This window comes from Tribolium castaneum, chromosome 3, assembly GCF_031307605.1.
Source record: "Tribolium castaneum strain GA2 chromosome 3, icTriCast1.1, whole genome shotgun sequence".
NCBI classification, from domain to species: Eukaryota; Metazoa; Arthropoda; class Insecta; order Coleoptera; family Tenebrionidae; genus Tribolium; species Tribolium castaneum.
The window spans coordinates 16,091,814-16,106,718 of record NC_087396.1 but is presented as its reverse complement, the minus strand read 5'-3'; the positions used below and the strand labels follow the sequence as shown (position 1 = coordinate 16,106,718).

The 14,905-nt window shown below is 35.3% G+C and overlaps 5 protein-coding genes across 5 annotated transcripts in view; 1 reads left to right on the top strand and 4 right to left on the bottom strand.

Annotated features, from left to right (window-relative positions):
- Positions 1-14,905, top strand: part of esn (espinas) — a 165,270-nt gene that overhangs the window by 667 nt on the left and 149,698 nt on the right. The window lies entirely within an intron of this gene.
- On the bottom strand, positions 2,051-5,686 carry LOC660730 (myrosinase 1-like). The gene is made up of 6 exons (XM_966939.4): positions 5,589-5,686; positions 4,763-5,540; positions 4,420-4,716; positions 2,396-2,533; positions 2,241-2,347; positions 2,051-2,192 (listed from the first exon to the last, which is right to left on the bottom strand). The coding sequence occupies exons 1-6, from the start codon at positions 5,639-5,641 to the stop codon at positions 2,069-2,071; spliced, it is 1,497 nt and encodes a 498-aa protein (XP_972032.1). The 5' UTR covers positions 5,642-5,686; the 3' UTR covers positions 2,051-2,068.
- Positions 6,392-8,152, bottom strand: LOC660785 (myrosinase 1-like). Its single transcript, XM_966989.3, has 5 exons — positions 8,088-8,152; positions 7,269-8,040; positions 6,785-7,216; positions 6,632-6,738; positions 6,392-6,578 (listed from the first exon to the last, which is right to left on the bottom strand). The coding sequence occupies exons 1-5, from the start codon at positions 8,135-8,137 to the stop codon at positions 6,455-6,457; spliced, it is 1,485 nt and encodes a 494-aa protein (XP_972082.1). The 5' UTR covers positions 8,138-8,152; the 3' UTR covers positions 6,392-6,454.
- On the bottom strand, positions 9,785-11,618 carry LOC660838 (myrosinase 1). The gene is made up of 5 exons (XM_967041.4): positions 11,478-11,618; positions 10,657-11,428; positions 10,173-10,604; positions 10,020-10,126; positions 9,785-9,966 (listed from the first exon to the last, which is right to left on the bottom strand). Exons 1-5 carry the CDS (start codon positions 11,525-11,527, stop codon positions 9,843-9,845), a joined length of 1,485 nt encoding a protein of 494 aa, XP_972134.1. The 5' UTR covers positions 11,528-11,618; the 3' UTR covers positions 9,785-9,842.
- Positions 12,731-14,414, bottom strand: LOC660891 (myrosinase 1). The gene is made up of 4 exons (XM_967089.4): positions 14,319-14,414; positions 13,212-14,268; positions 12,921-13,165; positions 12,731-12,870 (listed from the first exon to the last, which is right to left on the bottom strand). Exons 1-4 carry the CDS (start codon positions 14,357-14,359, stop codon positions 12,762-12,764), a joined length of 1,452 nt encoding a protein of 483 aa, XP_972182.1. The 5' UTR covers positions 14,360-14,414; the 3' UTR covers positions 12,731-12,761.

The following is a 14,905-nucleotide window of genomic DNA, read 5'->3' as shown; positions in this document are numbered from 1 at the left end:
TGTAACGACGCTTTGTTAGCGGGTCAGAGGTCCGCAAGTGCCTCAATTACGGTGGCATGTGAAGACCATTCGACATTTGCGAACGTGACAATAGAGAAAGGAATTTCTAACGCGAAACATGGGATATAACTCCTTTCTGTTTAATTATTTTGTTTGAAATTATTGCAAATGCAGGCTTCACGCTTCAAACACACCAGGAACGGGGTTATCCAGATAAAACTAAGTAATCCCGAAGGTTTGCGCTTCAGTGATTTTCGTGAGATCGAAAGTTACATATAGTGGCTATTTTGGACTATCTTCTGCTTGTCGGTTTTCCAAGAGTTGCTCTTAATTTAATCGGAAACGTGATCCTGAACAGTTATCAGTTATAAAAGTTAAGGATAGTGACACCTGGACACCCGCATCCTTTTCAGTGCTATTTTTATTATCGTATCATATTTTTTAATAATTTTTATATTCTTTGAATTTATAAGAAAAACAGAAAAACAAGAATGTATTACTTTTTTTTTGGTTACTCAAGACAGAGTTTTGCATAAAAAACAATAATTTTTGCCATAAAACTAGTTTGGGGTAATAACATCAAAGTCTTTGCGAAATTCCATTCCAACTAATGTGCAGCATGACAACAAATTACTCTTCTTTATTAAACCAGAACTACTAAACAAACTGGTTTACTTTAACATTAAGTTAAGGCGATTTCTATTTAAAGTTCTTTTAATTGCATAATTTGTAAACTTTTTTTGAAAAATAAATCCGTTTGATAGATGAGCCCCACTTTACTTTTTCTATTTCTGGTATAAATTGCGCCGTTCTGAATGAGGCGTCCTCAATAATTTTAAAATTTCAGTAGTGAACTGAGCGTTCCAGCGCCATAATTCAATTAGTTTTTGAGCGGTTTCTCGCCTTCTCGGATATTATTTGCGAGAAAGTTAATCACTTTCAGCATCTGCTTCATCGGTGTGTGAACAGGTCGACGCAGCCTCGATTTTGACCTCGTATAACTCGTGCCTTATCTCTGCAAGAAAGTTCCATCTTTCAATTTATGGAATATTTGAGTTTCGTTTATCAAAAAATTCACGCCATGTTTCGGAATTCCTGAAACAGCTTTTTCGTGGTACTCCGGGGCATTGACAATGCGGGATCGGTTTGGCATTCTGCAGAGCTGTAACAGAACCTGTCATTAAAATGAAAAAAACTGGTCGAATACAAGAAGAACTTTGTCCGCTTGACGTTTAAGAAAATTCAGAATTAAATCGACACCAACGTTATTTAAGTCTAGGTTTTTTGGCGCAGAGGAGATTGCTATCGGGTCAATTAGAGCTAATTATTCCGGAGCTTCTTTATAAAATCGGGCAAGAAAAGCAAAACTAACACTTAATTATCGTCGAGTTCTTCTAAAGGCTCTGCCATTATTCGAGTTTTCTTTTTGGAAATATGTTGGTCAAGTGTATAATTTGGTAGATCACGCGAGTGCAATCTAGAGAGTCGAGACGCTATGGTATTAGCGAGGTGAAGGATGGGCATGGTGGTTCCCATAACCCACTGCAACGAAATATCATGGGCGAAATCAAAGCAAAGTCCTGCTGAACCTCGCCAACTGCAAACTAGTTTTTGCACGTACGTTGGTGGAGAATTCATCATTTATTATTATAAGTATTACCTTAAGGCGAGAGTACTTACAGTAATTATATCCTATGTAATTATTTTATAAGAAGATAAATAACCGGTTTTTGCATCTGGGTTCTTGTGGTGGTTCAGTTGCACAACATTAACGGGAAACCGACCCTTCGGGCGTACCGTATCGGAAGCTTATTTCAAAAATGATAAATTTTGGCCAAAGCTGACTCAATAAATAACATTTCACGTTAAAGTGTAAATTGCTTTTTTGATTTGTGTGCACCGAAATAACGGGTCGTGAAAGTGAAAGGTGAGATCTTAGAACAATAGTCGATGAGTTCGCATTTTATTTGAAACGAGTTAGAAAACTGCCCACGCTTTGCTCGGACACTGACGGGAGATACTGCTCTGATGACAGGAAGGTGACGCTGCAAAATGTGGAGAAATTTTATTACAAACACCGGTCTACAAGACATCTTGTTCTTATAACGTTTTTGTAAAAATTAACCGAGGATTTTGGGGTGCGGGGACGCTCGGGGTCGGAGAAATTGACAGAGTAGAGGCCAAACTTCTGACTGGAATTTTGGTCAATCAGAGGAGAATTTGCAATGAGGAGTGCTTACGTATAGCCCTCTAACCACTCGAAATTATCCATAAAGCTCCATGCTGTGTATGCGGTAATGTTGACACCATCGTCGTAAATCGCTTTCAAAACATTACTCAAGTATTCCTGAAAAAGTGGTTGAAACGCTTCAGAAAACTGAAAGTGATGTGTTACTCGGTAGTAGTTGATTCGACGAGAATCATTAAGAATACCACCAGGGTCAGAATATCCATTCTCCGCGATCATTATTTCGGGATTCTTGTAGGTGTCTTTAATCCATTTTGCAATTTTCCGAAGCCCCCATGGAACAACCTACAAATCGAAAATATTTTTTTTAGAAATTCTAAATACAGCGTGTTAGGGAATGGTTTAGCAAAAATTTAAAGGCAAGAATGGCAAGAACAATCGACTAGGGAAAATTTATGTAAATAAAAAATACATAGTTTTTCCAAAAAGTCGTTTTGAAATTAAAGTCCCAAATTTTGAGAACTAGAATTATAAAAATTAGCGTAAATTTTAATATTATTGACAAAACAGCAGAGGTAATTAACTTCTTGGTCCAGTAAAAAAAATATTTTGTCTAGTAATGTTTCGCGTTGTATAACACATAAAACTTTTATTAGGCGAGTGTGATTGCCAGATTTCCGGCAACTTTTGGGCCACACTTGTACCGATTTGTTACATCAAGATTATTCAATAAATCGCTCAGACTTCAAGCCGGCTTTACTCGATTTCAAGACGACTTATTTTTAACTTTACTCTCAAAGCATTATTTATAGCAAAAATTGCAGCAATTCCGATGCAGGACACTCAAGAAAACCTCGTGAAAATAACTTCAGAACATGTTTTTTTTTTACTAAAATTAGTAACTGTAGGGAAAAGAAAACCACCATACGTATTTTTCATCTTATTTTCGAGACAATTTTTTTATATAAAAAAATACCTACAAGCTCGAAAAACTCAGAAATTTCTCCATTTTTGTAATTTTTTGTGTCTTTTTTCGATGAAAATTTTCAAAATAAACGCGTATTTTTGATGAAACAGTAATTTAAGACACAGACCGAAAAAAAAATAGCAAGCCAAATTTATTAGCACACAAGAGAGGTGAGTATTTTTTTCAACCTGGCAATAATTACCCACTTACCGCACGTAACTACAATAAAAAACGATTTTTATTTGTTTATAGTTTTAATGAAAAAGAGATCAATTTCTAATAGTCTCCGACGCTTAAATCAAAAATCTCAAATTAAATTAGTAACTTAAAAAAAGCCCTTGAAAATAGCTTCAGAACATGTTTTTTTTTTACAAAATCAGTAATTATAGAGAAAAGTAGTTATTTTTAGGCCCTTTAGTAAAAGCACACTACTTTAAACAATTCATTACTTTTATCGTCTTAATTTTGCAAAATAATTGCATGTTGGAAACAATTTAAAAAAAATTATTCAAACGCTTGAAAAACGTACTAATTCCTGCATTTATGTAATTTTTTGGGTCTATTTTTGATGAAATTTTCCAAAATAAACGCGTATTTTTGTTGCAACAGTAATTTTAGACACAGACTGAAAAAAAATAGCAAGCCAAATTTATTAGCACACAAGAGAGATAAGTATTTCTTTCAACCTGCAATAATTTCCCACTTACCGCACGTAATTATAATAAAAAAAACGATTTTTATTTATTTATAGTTTTAATGAAAAAGAGATCAATTCTTATTAGTCTCTTAATTCAAAAATCACAAACTAAATTAATAACTTAAAAAAAGCCCCTGAAAATAGTTTCAGAACATTTTTTTTTTACAAAAAAAGTTATTTTTAGGCCCTTTAGTAAAAGCACACAACTTTAAACAATTCATTACTTTTACCATCTTAATTTTGCAAAATAAGGTTATTCTTCTAAAAAAACAATTTTTTTTGCCAGGATCGGAACTTGAACCTCCTACACAAATGAACATGTTAGCTACAATTTTGAAAAATTCTCAAAACGTCCATGTCACATTCACTTTTTGTTTAATGAAAAAATTAACTGCTAATAACTACCATAAGCCACACAGTGGCTCTCAACAGGTGGGTCAATAAAAAGGTCTGAAGAAAGTACACATTTTTTTTAAATGATATAAGGGTTTTTATCTCGTCTGATCATGATACTTTTACATACGAAATATTGCTAAACCATTTTCTAACACCCTGTATAGAACTTACTTTCAACCAACTTGACGCTGAACCCTCCCAGCTTGAATCTTTGGATACACTGACTGAAAGATCTTTCGATGACTCGGGCTTACCAATTGCTATATCTTCTCTCCATTTAGCTAAGGTGGAGGTGTAATGATTCAAACCGATAAAATCGAAGGTTCCTTTAATTTCGTCAATTTCCTTTTTTGTAAATTCTGGCAAACGCGACGTTTTGAAACCTTCCTTTTTGCTTCGTTCTTCAATTCGATCAATCATCACTTGGGGATAATTCCCAAAGACAAGAGGGTGGGCAAACCAACCAAACTGAAATTAATTCTAAAGATTCGTTTCTAAACTTTACCGAAAAAACCTGGAATTGAAGAAACCTCTCGGCCGCTTCCAAGTCTTTCGGATCGGCACTTGCAGGCTCAAACCAGTCCGTATCTAAGGCAATTGCAATTCTGCCCTTTTGTGTTTTTCGGTACAATTTATCATAAATCCGGTACGTTTTGGCGTGAGCTTTCAAAACCACATGCCCACAAGTGTACAAATCAATGCCTGGCGCTTTAGTAATTGCCGGAGCTTTACGAGCATTTTCAAACCCGTGTTGGCACATAATAAACGGCTCGTTAAACGTTATCCAATACTTGACCCGACTCCCGAAAAGCCTGAACGCCAGTTGTGCATAACTTGCAAAAACGTCAATGAAAGTATCATTGAGGAGTCCTCCGAAATCGTCTTGGAGCTTTTGGGGCATATCCCAATGGAACAGCGTGATGACTGCTTCAATTTTGCGTTTTTCTAACTCTGAGAGGATGTTTGCGTAGTATTTGACTCCTGCTTCGTTGACTGGGCCGTCGGTGTATCCCGTGGGGAGGATTCTGGCCCAGGATAGGGAAAAGTGGTAAAAGTCGACACCAAGGTCTTCAAGTAGGGCAAGGTCTTCCTTGGAGTTGTGGTAGGCGTCGCATGCGATATCTCCCGTGGAGTTGTCTTTGACTAAGTGTGGTTGGGAGTGTGTTAGGTGGTCCCAGATGTTCTCGCCTTTGCCATCAGCGTTCCAAGCGCCTTCAACCTGGTACGAGGCTGTGGCGACACCAAATTTGAAGTCGGAAGGAAATTTACGGTTATCAGCGCACAAATTATTTCTGTTTTTTGTTATTGTTATTGATATTTTAAGAACGATTTAAACTTACTTCCAGAAGAGTGATGAAGTATAGAAAACAAAAAGTAACTTTTGGAGAATCATTCTTATTTTACGTTCAACACGTTTATAACACTAATCTCGTTGATAACATAAATTCGAGGATAAATTAAAATTTGCAACGCTCTTAGTAAATAATGAATGAGTCCATTGTTGATCTCAATTGTTACTCGTAAATGATTCGATAAAATTTTCGATTACTTGACAAAATTAATATATCACTAAATTGTTTTATTGAGGATGCTAATTTATAATACGTGCCTGTTAATAAAAGATGTATGTTTGGTTGGTTTTTGATTTTTGTTTTATTTCAGCTGGTTTTTATTTTTAATTTTTTCTAACGTAAATCCATCACTTTTTTCTTCAGTATATTGTATCTTGTAACACATTTTGCTCTGTGGAAAAATCGTATGTGCTATTTCCCGCTTTAATTATTTGACAGTTCTCTCAAAATTTACATTATTACAACTGCACCTCATCTTCTTAAACAAATGGACAATTAATTTAAAACTAACAAATTCACTATATTTCTATCTTCAATGGTTTGCTCTAAAAACTGGGACGGTAATGGAATAGCTGCGTTCTCTGACGACGTTAATGGAACTATCGAGGACGGGAACACTTTATTATACGTCTTTTCATATCCTAACTTTTAGATGTCCTTAGTTTCCGATTAGTCTGAACCGGTAAAAACAGATTTTTAAATAAAATGGTATCCAGTAGTTTTTGAGAGATTAGTTGAAATACAAATGTAAAGGAGGGTATATTCTTATATTCTTGGAAACAAATAAGAACTTGTTATTGTTTGTGTAAATATTCATTTATTCAGATTTCAGATACATTTCTCTGAGAGAAAATTTACTCGCATGAGTCTACCAAACACCTAGTGCTTATAACTTGCGAATAATAATCAGCTGAAGCTTTCTTTGTTCTTGTTCTCTCAGGGCTGCTAAAATCAACACTGTACAAACCAAACTTTTCCCTAAAATTGTGGTTATAATTAATTTTGAGTTAATTATTTTATCATTTCCTTACGAATATCCACTTCCCCATTCGAAGTTATCCATCAAACTCCAAGCTGTATATCTTGTGACATTTACCCCATCTTCCACAATCGCATCAACGAGATTACTCAAATATTCCTAAAATTTTCACTTACAGTTTCTATAAATAAAACTTGATTCTTACTCTATAAAAATTTATTCTTTGTGGATCATCGATTCCGCCACGGTCGGAAACGCCATTTTCAGTGATAAAGATTTCAGGATTATTGTAGGTTTTACTAAGCCAATTTACTGTTTTTCTTAAACCCCAAGGCACAACCCTTAGCCATGATGAAGCTGATTCTTCCCAACTATCATCCATAAACAGATGGACATTCAAATCGCTGTCGTAACCGACATCGGAAATATCTGTTTCTTCCTTCCATTCGGCATAATTTGCAGTGTACATATTGAGTGCAACGAAATCATAGGTTCCTTTAATATAATCCACTTCTTCCTCTGAAAACTTTGGAAGTCTTGATTGGGCAAAACCTTGCTGTTTACTCCTTTCATCAATTCGGTCGATCATGACTTGAGGGTAATTTCCCAGGATGATGGGGTTGCCGTACCAACCATACTATAAATTATTATTATTATCTTCAATTAAAATAATAGCAATAGCAAGATACCGTGAACTGAATGGCTCTTTCGGCCGCTTCTGCATCCTTTTCACTTCCACTGGCCGGCTCAAACCACACCGTATCAATAACCATCCCAACTCTTCCTCCCTGTTTGGCCTTAAACTCCTCATCATAGATGTGATAAGCCTTCGCGTGCGATTTAATCAAAGTGTGTGTGCATTTATAATCAGCCATTCCTGTGGTCGTAAAAGCTGGCGCTTTAACCCCTTTGCCGTATCCTTCAAGACACGTCTGTTTCGGTTCATTGAAAGTCATCCAAATCTTGACTAAATCCCCCAATTGCTCGAACACAATCCTGGCATAGTATGCGTAATGTTCCTCCATTTCTGGGTTAGGCCACCCGCCCAACTCCTGCAAAGGTTCCGGAGTGTCCCAATGGAACAGTGTGACCATGGGTTCGATCCCATTATCGAGCAGTTCTTGGGTTAAATTTCTGTAATACTCAATTCCCAGTTTATTTACAGGCGAACCGGTGACTCCATATGGTAGAATTCGGGACCAAGAAATGGAAAATCGGTAATAGTCGACGCCTAAGTCTTTAAGCATCGCGACGTCCTCTTTGTATTTGTGGTACGAGTCGCAAGCGACGTCCCCATTGTCTTCGTTTTCGACATATGTGGGGTTTGTGTGAGTGATGTGGTCCCAGATGTTTTCGCCTTTGCCGTCTTCGTTCCAAGCTCCTTCGACTTGGTACGACGCTGTGGCGGCTCCGAATTTAAAATAGTCTGGGAATTTGTTCTTCGAAGTGGAGTTCGATGTGCTAAAATTTTTTGTCAAGGAGTGAGTTTGGGGAAAAATCTAACTTACTCCAACCCTATGAAGAAAATCGTGACAAGAATGGGGAATCTCAGTTTCATGTTGACTACTTATGAGTTAGTAATGTGTTCGTAAGTTTATATAGGAGGAGCAAAACTCTACACTTACGTTCGTGGAACTATATTGTTTTTATCTTACCCTTCTCTCGAATCAAAATAGAGTACGTGTATTTTGTTCATTGAGAGTTGATAGGTACCTACATTAATCAAATTCGTGTGTGGAAATTTTGTTTACCTATTGCTAAATAAAATATTTTGTTTCACTGACGTGGATTCTGACATCTCAAGTATGTACGAGTATGATGATTATCATGTATTTTTTAGAAAGTAAAGTGCGATTTTAAAATTTAAACATAGAAACAACTGTTGAATTTTTTGCTTTTTAACTTTTAGAGAGTCGGTTTAAAGCTGTTTTGGTGTTTGAAATTGTTGAAGACCAAACATGATCTAGAAATCCAGATGTTTGTCTCTGTTTTTTAAAATTTCAGTTTTAGAATGCAGCTAATGAACAAATAGCAAATTAATTAATTCTGGTAAGCAACTGAAATTAATAAGCATTTTTTTAAACTTATTAGTGATCTACAATTATTTAATTAAACTTACAAGTATTACGTATATTTTTAATTAAACTTGTAGTAAAGATAAATTATAATTATTGCAGTGTGTATTTAGCATAAATGATTATGCAAAACTTTGTGTAGGGGAGAGCGGGGCTGAAAGTTTTAATTTAAAAAAAAATAAATACAAAATATCTCATGAAAGTAAAATCTAGACTTTGCGGCTTATACACAAATGAAAAGAATATTTATCAGTCTTTTAGGACATGTCATTGTTTTTAATGTATTGTTAACGGTCTATTTCCTAAAAGCATTTTTGTGTAAAAAACACAACGGAACAATCATCTCCAGTTTGGGGCTGGTTGTTCCAATGTAAAGGTAGTACTTAAGTAGTTCCCCTTATGTTTTTGATTACATTCAATCAAATTAATACAGTTTTTTAGGTAAAATGACTAATGTGCAGTGTTTATTTTCAATTAAAATGAAAATTAACTTTGTGAAAGTAGTAATAATGCATAATACATATTATGAAGTAACTAGATTCTTTATTAGACTTACAGTAAACACATACAAAAGTGGCTATGTGGCTATTGTTGCTTAGAAATTAGAGTTTTTTTGCAAAAAAGTCCGCGACACCATATTTCTATCTTCAACGGTTTCTCTACAACTTTCTTCCTAACATTTTTTTGGGATAGAATGCAAATTGGCAAAAGTTTTAATTTTTTTAATTATAGTTTATTTTAAAATTTTTGCATAATGTTTACGTCTTACTATTGAAAATTTAATGCTGTGTCTGCCTTGTATTTTTTATCTGCTATGTGTTAACCGTTATACATATAAGTACAACCATTTTTTCAAATTTATTGCTCTAAAAACTTGGACGGTAATGGAACAACTGCGCTCTCTGGCTACATTAACGGAACTATCGAGGAAGGGAACGTTTTATTCGTACGACGTTTCGTATCCTAACCTTTAGGTATTCGTAGTTTCAGATTAGTATGAACCGGCAAGAACAGATTTTTAACTAATATGATGTCCAGTAGATAGGTCCAATTATTACGAGAGATTAGTTGGAATAGAAACATTAAGGCGGCTATTTTCTTATATTCATGAAAACAAATGAGTACTTGTTTTTGTTTGTGTAAATATTTATTTATTCAGATTTCAGATACATTTTATTGAGAGAAAATTTACTCGCATGAGTCTACCAAACACCTAGTGCTTATAACTTGCGAATAATAATCAGCAGAAGCTTTCTTTGTTCTTGTTCTCTCAGGGCTGCTAAAATCAACACTGTACAAACCAAACTTTTCCCTAAAATTGTGGGTTTAATTCATTTTGTGTTAATTATTTTATAATTTTCTTACGAATATCCACTTCCCCATTCGAAGTTATCCATCAAACTCCAAGCTGTATATCTTGTGACATTTACCCCATCTTCCACAATCGCATCAACGAGATTACTCAAATATTCCTAAAATTTTCACTTACAGTTTCTATAAATAAAACTTGATTCTTACTCTATAAAAATTTATTCTTTGTGGATCATCGATTCCGCCACGGTCGGAAACGCCATTTTCAGTGATAAAGATTTCAGGATTATTGTAGGTTTTACTAAGCCAATTTACTGTTTTTCTTAAACCCCAAGGCACAACCCTTAGCCATGATGAAGCTGATTCTTCCCAACTATCATCCATAAACAGATGGACATTCAAATCGCTGTCGTAACCGACATCGGAAATATCTGTTTCTTCCTTCCATTCGGCATAATTTGCAGTGTACATATTGAGTGCAACGAAATCATAGGTTCCTTTAATGTAATTCACTTCTTCCTCTGAAAACTTTGGAAGTCTTGATTGGGCAAAACCTTGCTGTTTACTCCTTTCATCAATTCGGTCGATCATGACTTGAGGGTAATTTTCAAGGATGATGGGGTTGCCGTACCAACCATACTATAAATTATTATTATTATCTTCAATTAAAATAATAGCAATAGCAAAATACCGTGAACTGAATGGCTCTTTCGGCCGCTTCTGCATCCTTTTCACTTCCACTGGCCGGCTCAAACCACACCGTATCAATAACCATCCCAACTCTTCCTCCCTGTTTACTCTTAAACTCCTCGTCATAGATGTGATAAGCCTTCGCATGCGATTTAATCAAAGTGTGTGTGCATTTATAATCAGCCATTCCTGTGGTCGTAAAAGCTGGCGCTTTAACCCCTTTGCCGTATCCTTCAAGACACGTCTGTTTCGGCTCATTGAAAGTCAACCAAATCTTGACCAAATCTCCCAATTGCTCGAACACAGTCCTGGCATAGTATGCGTAATGTTCCTCCATTTCTGGGTTAGGCCACCCGCCCAACTCCTGCAAAGGTTCCGGAGTGTCCCAATGGAACAGTGTGACCATGGGTTCGATCCCATTATCGAGCAGTTCTTGGGTCAAATTTCTGTAGTACTCAATTCCCAGTTTATTCACAGGCGAACCGGCGACTCCATATGGTAGAATTCGGGACCAAGAAAGGGAAAATCGGTAATAGTCGACGCCTAAGTCTTTAAGCATCGCGACGTCCTCTTTGTATTTGTGGTACGAGTCGCAAGCGACGTCTCCATTGTCTTCGTTTTCGACATACGTGGGGTTTGTGTGAGTGATGTGGTCCCAGATGTTTTCGCCTTTGCCGTCTTCGTTCCAAGCTCCTTCGACTTGGTACGACGCTGTGGCGGCGCCGAATTTGAAATAATCCGGGAATTTGTTTTTCGAAGTGGAGTTGGATTTGCTAAAGTTTTTTGGTCAAAGTGTGAATCTGGCGAAAAATTCTAACTTACTCCAACCCTACTAAGAAAACTGTGACAAGGAGGAAGAATCTCAGTTTCATTCTGACTACTTTAAGGTCAGTGATGTGTTTATACGTTTATATAGTTGCAAATATCTACACGTACGTTTCTTTAACCATGTAGTTTTTATCTTATCCACCTCTTGAATTTATCAAAATAGAGTACGAGTATTTTGTTTAAATTCCTTGAGAGTTGGTAGGTACATTAATCAAATTCGTGCTGTGGAAATTTTGGATATTGCTAAATCAAAAATTCTTTCCATTGACGTAAATTCTGATATATCAAGTACGAATATAATGATTATCATCTATTTTCCAGAAAAAAAAAAACATAGAAGCAACAGTTAAATTTTTCAAAATTTTGCTTTCAGAATAGCCATTAGCTCAATACATTGCTCAGCGTTTTGAAACTAGATATATATCCTATTTCAGTTCATAGTAGAATTTTGCTACAACGCATTTGAATTTTTGCGAAATAAAGCACAAACTATGAGTTTTTGTATAAAAAAAAACTATGTTAAACAGAATTTCAGCGACAAATTTTGAACAAAGAACATCCATCAGAAACTCAAAAAATTCAAATGCGCTGTTGCAAAATTCTACAAGGAACTGAAATGGGATGTATTTTGGTGTTTCAAATTGTTGAAGAACAAATGTGATCCATGTATAAATCCAGATGTTTGTTTTTTAACATTTTAGTTTTGGAATGCAGTTAATGAACAAATAACAAATTAATTAGTTTTAGTAAGCAATTGTAATTAATAAGCATTTTTTAACTTATTAATGAGCTGCAATTATTAAATTAAATTTACAAGCATAACGTACATTTTTTATTCAACTCATAGTAAAGATAAATTATAATTATTGCTGCGTGTCTTTTGCATAAATGTTTATGCAAAACTTTGTGTAACTGAAAATTATAATATTTCCTCATGTCGTAAAATAGTATCAGTGTCAATTATTTTCTTTAGCAATTATGATTAATAGATATATTTTAAAAAGTTAGTGTGTCTTTTTAATTGAGGTTCTATTGAAACTTTAAAATGCATAATTTATTTTTGTTTTACATCGTATTTAATAATTACAAATTAATGAAGTACACTATTAATACACTTATTTTTTAACAATCCTCAGTCGTAAATAATAATTAATCGTAATAAGCAATTATCCTAATGTATGAAGCTGTTAATGTCAATAATATTGTAATAGCAACAGTTATTAATATGTTAATAATAATAAACTAGATCAATTGTGTTCTTTATTTTCAAGATAAATATTAAACAACTCGATCCTTTATAACACTTCTATAATATTCTACCGATTTTTTCGCAGTCCTCGTTCTTTCATTCGTAGTAAAATCAACATTGTACAAACCAAACTTGACCCTAAAATCAACAACCAAAAATAAAGCTCAAAGTTGTAAAAAATCTCTCACGTAAATCCTTGGGCCCATTCGAAATTATCCATCAGACTCCAGACGGTGTAAGCTTTCACATTTACTTGGTCTTGGTGTATTGCCTGAAGAGTAGCGTTCAAATACTGTCTGAGGAAATTGATTCTTCTGTTGTCTTCCAAAGTCCCGGTTTTGTCCGGATATCCGTTCTCAGTGATCAAAATTAGGGAATTTTTGTACGTTGCTTTAATCCACTTAAGACTGTTTTGAAGCCCAAAAGGTGCAATCTAATAAATTGTGATTCAAATTTAGTTCAAAATTTTCTTATTTTACCTTCCCGTCCCATTCTGTGTCCTCCCAAGATGGATCAACAAATCGTTCCGTCCCCACATCTTTGTCATAACTCGGTTCTCCGAACGGTTGTTCTGGTGAGGCTTTAACCAACCAACTGTTGTAATGATTAAGGCCGATGAAATCGTATGTTCCTTTCAATTTGAGCTGTTCTGTTAAAGTAAATTTCGGTAGACGCGAGTGGGGGAAACCTTCTCGTTTGCTCCTGTGAGCCACTCTTTTGATAACAACTTCGGGATAATTTCCGTAAACTATTGGACTGGCGAATAATCCAAACTCGAATTGTCTTCTTTGTTCAGCAGCTTCGACATCTTCCGACTTAACACTGGCCGGTTCCGACCATTCAAAATTCAGAGTTATTCCGACTTTGCCGTTCTGTTGCGCCCGAAATTCATTATCGTAAATATGATAAGCTTCAGCGTGAGCTTTGAGAAGATCGTGAGTACATAAATATTCAATAACTCCATTAGGATAAACCTCATTTACAAGTCCCATAAACTCATTATAATCCTGACACACAACTTTGGGTTCGTTGAAAGTAATCCAAGTTTTGACACGGTCTCCGAATAATTTAAACGCAATCCGTGCGTAATTCGCAAACAAGTCGACGAAGACCGGGTTGTAGTAACCTCCAAAGGAGCTGAACATCTGCGGAGAGTCCCAGTGGAAGAGGGTAACACATGGCTCGATGCCGTTTGCTATTAATTCATCAATTAGGTTGTTGTAATATTGGACGCCAGCCGTGTTTATCTCGGAGGCGAATCCTTGCGGCAGGATTCGTGTCCAGGACAGCGAAAATCGGTAAAAGTCGACGCCTAAGTTTTTCAGCATTTGGACGTCTTCTTGCCATTTGTGGTAAGAATCGCACGCAATGTCGCCGTTTGAATTATCGATGGTAAAATTTGGGTTGGTGTGGGTTAGGTGGTCCCATACGTTAACTCCTTTACCATCAGCGTTCCAGCCGCCTTCGATTTGGTAAGCCGCAGTGGCTACTCCGAATTTGAAGTCGTCTGGAAAGGACCATTGGGATTTGGTTGGGCTGAGAGTCGAGTTAATTCATTGAAATGGAAGTTTTAATTGATGAATTACCTGATAGTGTACAACAGAATTGCAGAAAGTAACAGCTTCATGGTTAATAAGAAAACGTTATTATGGGTTTACTTTTTTAATCTTAGTTGTAGCTCGTATAAGTATGATAAGGGATAAAGTATTGTAAATTATATTTGACAGCAATAGAAAAATTCCATGATTATTTTGTTTACCATATTGATTTACTTACTACTAGTGTGAAGGTAAATTATTTCGTGTCAGATTTAGGACCGGTTTATAGAAAGCTTTGTTAAAATTTTATTTGTTGTTAAAAGTTAACAACGCTAATGGACCAAACAAATTGCTTCAAATTAGTGATGCTTCTATAAAGTGGTTTTTAGTATTTCGTGAAAATTAAGATATGTTCTTGTTCTTGACTTGGTATTGTCAAGAATCAAGACAAGAGCTGAGTTAATAATTTCAGGTCAAGACTAGAAACAATGTCTCTTTCTAGAATTTTTGAGTAGTTTTAATCATGTCGTGTATCTCTAAAGAAGCCATTATCATCATTATTTCCTATAGTATCATCTACTCATTTTTTTTTTAAATATTTTTCAACTTTGTTTTCACAAATTGTTCATTGTGAA

Bases quoted from the DNA above. Each gene is read 5' to 3' on its own strand.
- LOC660785 (XM_966989.3), bottom strand. From the start codon at position 8,137: ATGAAACTGAGATTCCCCATTCTTGTCACGATTTTCTTCATAGGGTTG. The intron at 8,041-8,087 runs GTAAGTTAGATT...AAAAAATTTTAG, and splicing joins ATTTTCTTCATAGGGTTGGA to CACATCGAACTCCACTTCGA. The intron at 6,579-6,631 runs GTAAGGAAATGA...CCACAATTTTAG, and splicing joins GAATGGGGAAGTGGATATTC to GGAAAAGTTTGGTTTGTACA.
- LOC660730 (XM_966939.4), bottom strand. From the start codon at position 5,641: ATGATTCTCCAAAAGTTACTTTTTGTTTTCTATACTTCATCACTCTTC. The intron at 4,717-4,762 runs GTTTTTTCGGTA...AATTAATTTCAG, and splicing joins AGAGGTTTCTTCAATTCCAG to TTTGGTTGGTTTGCCCACCC. The intron at 2,193-2,240 runs GTAAGCACTCCT...CCAAAATTCCAG, and splicing joins GAGTGGTTAGAGGGCTATAC to TCAGAAGTTTGGCCTCTACT.
- LOC660838 (XM_967041.4), bottom strand. From the start codon at position 11,527: ATGAAACTGAGATTCTTCCTCCTTGTCACAGTTTTCTTAGTAGGGTTG. The intron at 10,605-10,656 runs GTATTTTGCTAT...AATAATTTATAG, and splicing joins AAAGAGCCATTCAGTTCACG to TATGGTTGGTACGGCAACCC. The intron at 10,127-10,172 runs GTAAGAATCAAG...TGAAAATTTTAG, and splicing joins AAAGAATAAATTTTTATAGA to GAATATTTGAGTAATCTCGT.
- LOC660891 (XM_967089.4), bottom strand. From the start codon at position 14,359: ATGAAGCTGTTACTTTCTGCAATTCTGTTGTACACTATCAG. The intron at 14,269-14,318 runs GTAATTCATCAA...CTCGACTCTCAG, and splicing joins ATTCTGTTGTACACTATCAG to CCCAACCAAATCCCAATGGT. The intron at 13,166-13,211 runs GTAAAATAAGAA...ACAATTTATTAG, and splicing joins ACACAGAATGGGACGGGAAG to ATTGCACCTTTTGGGCTTCA.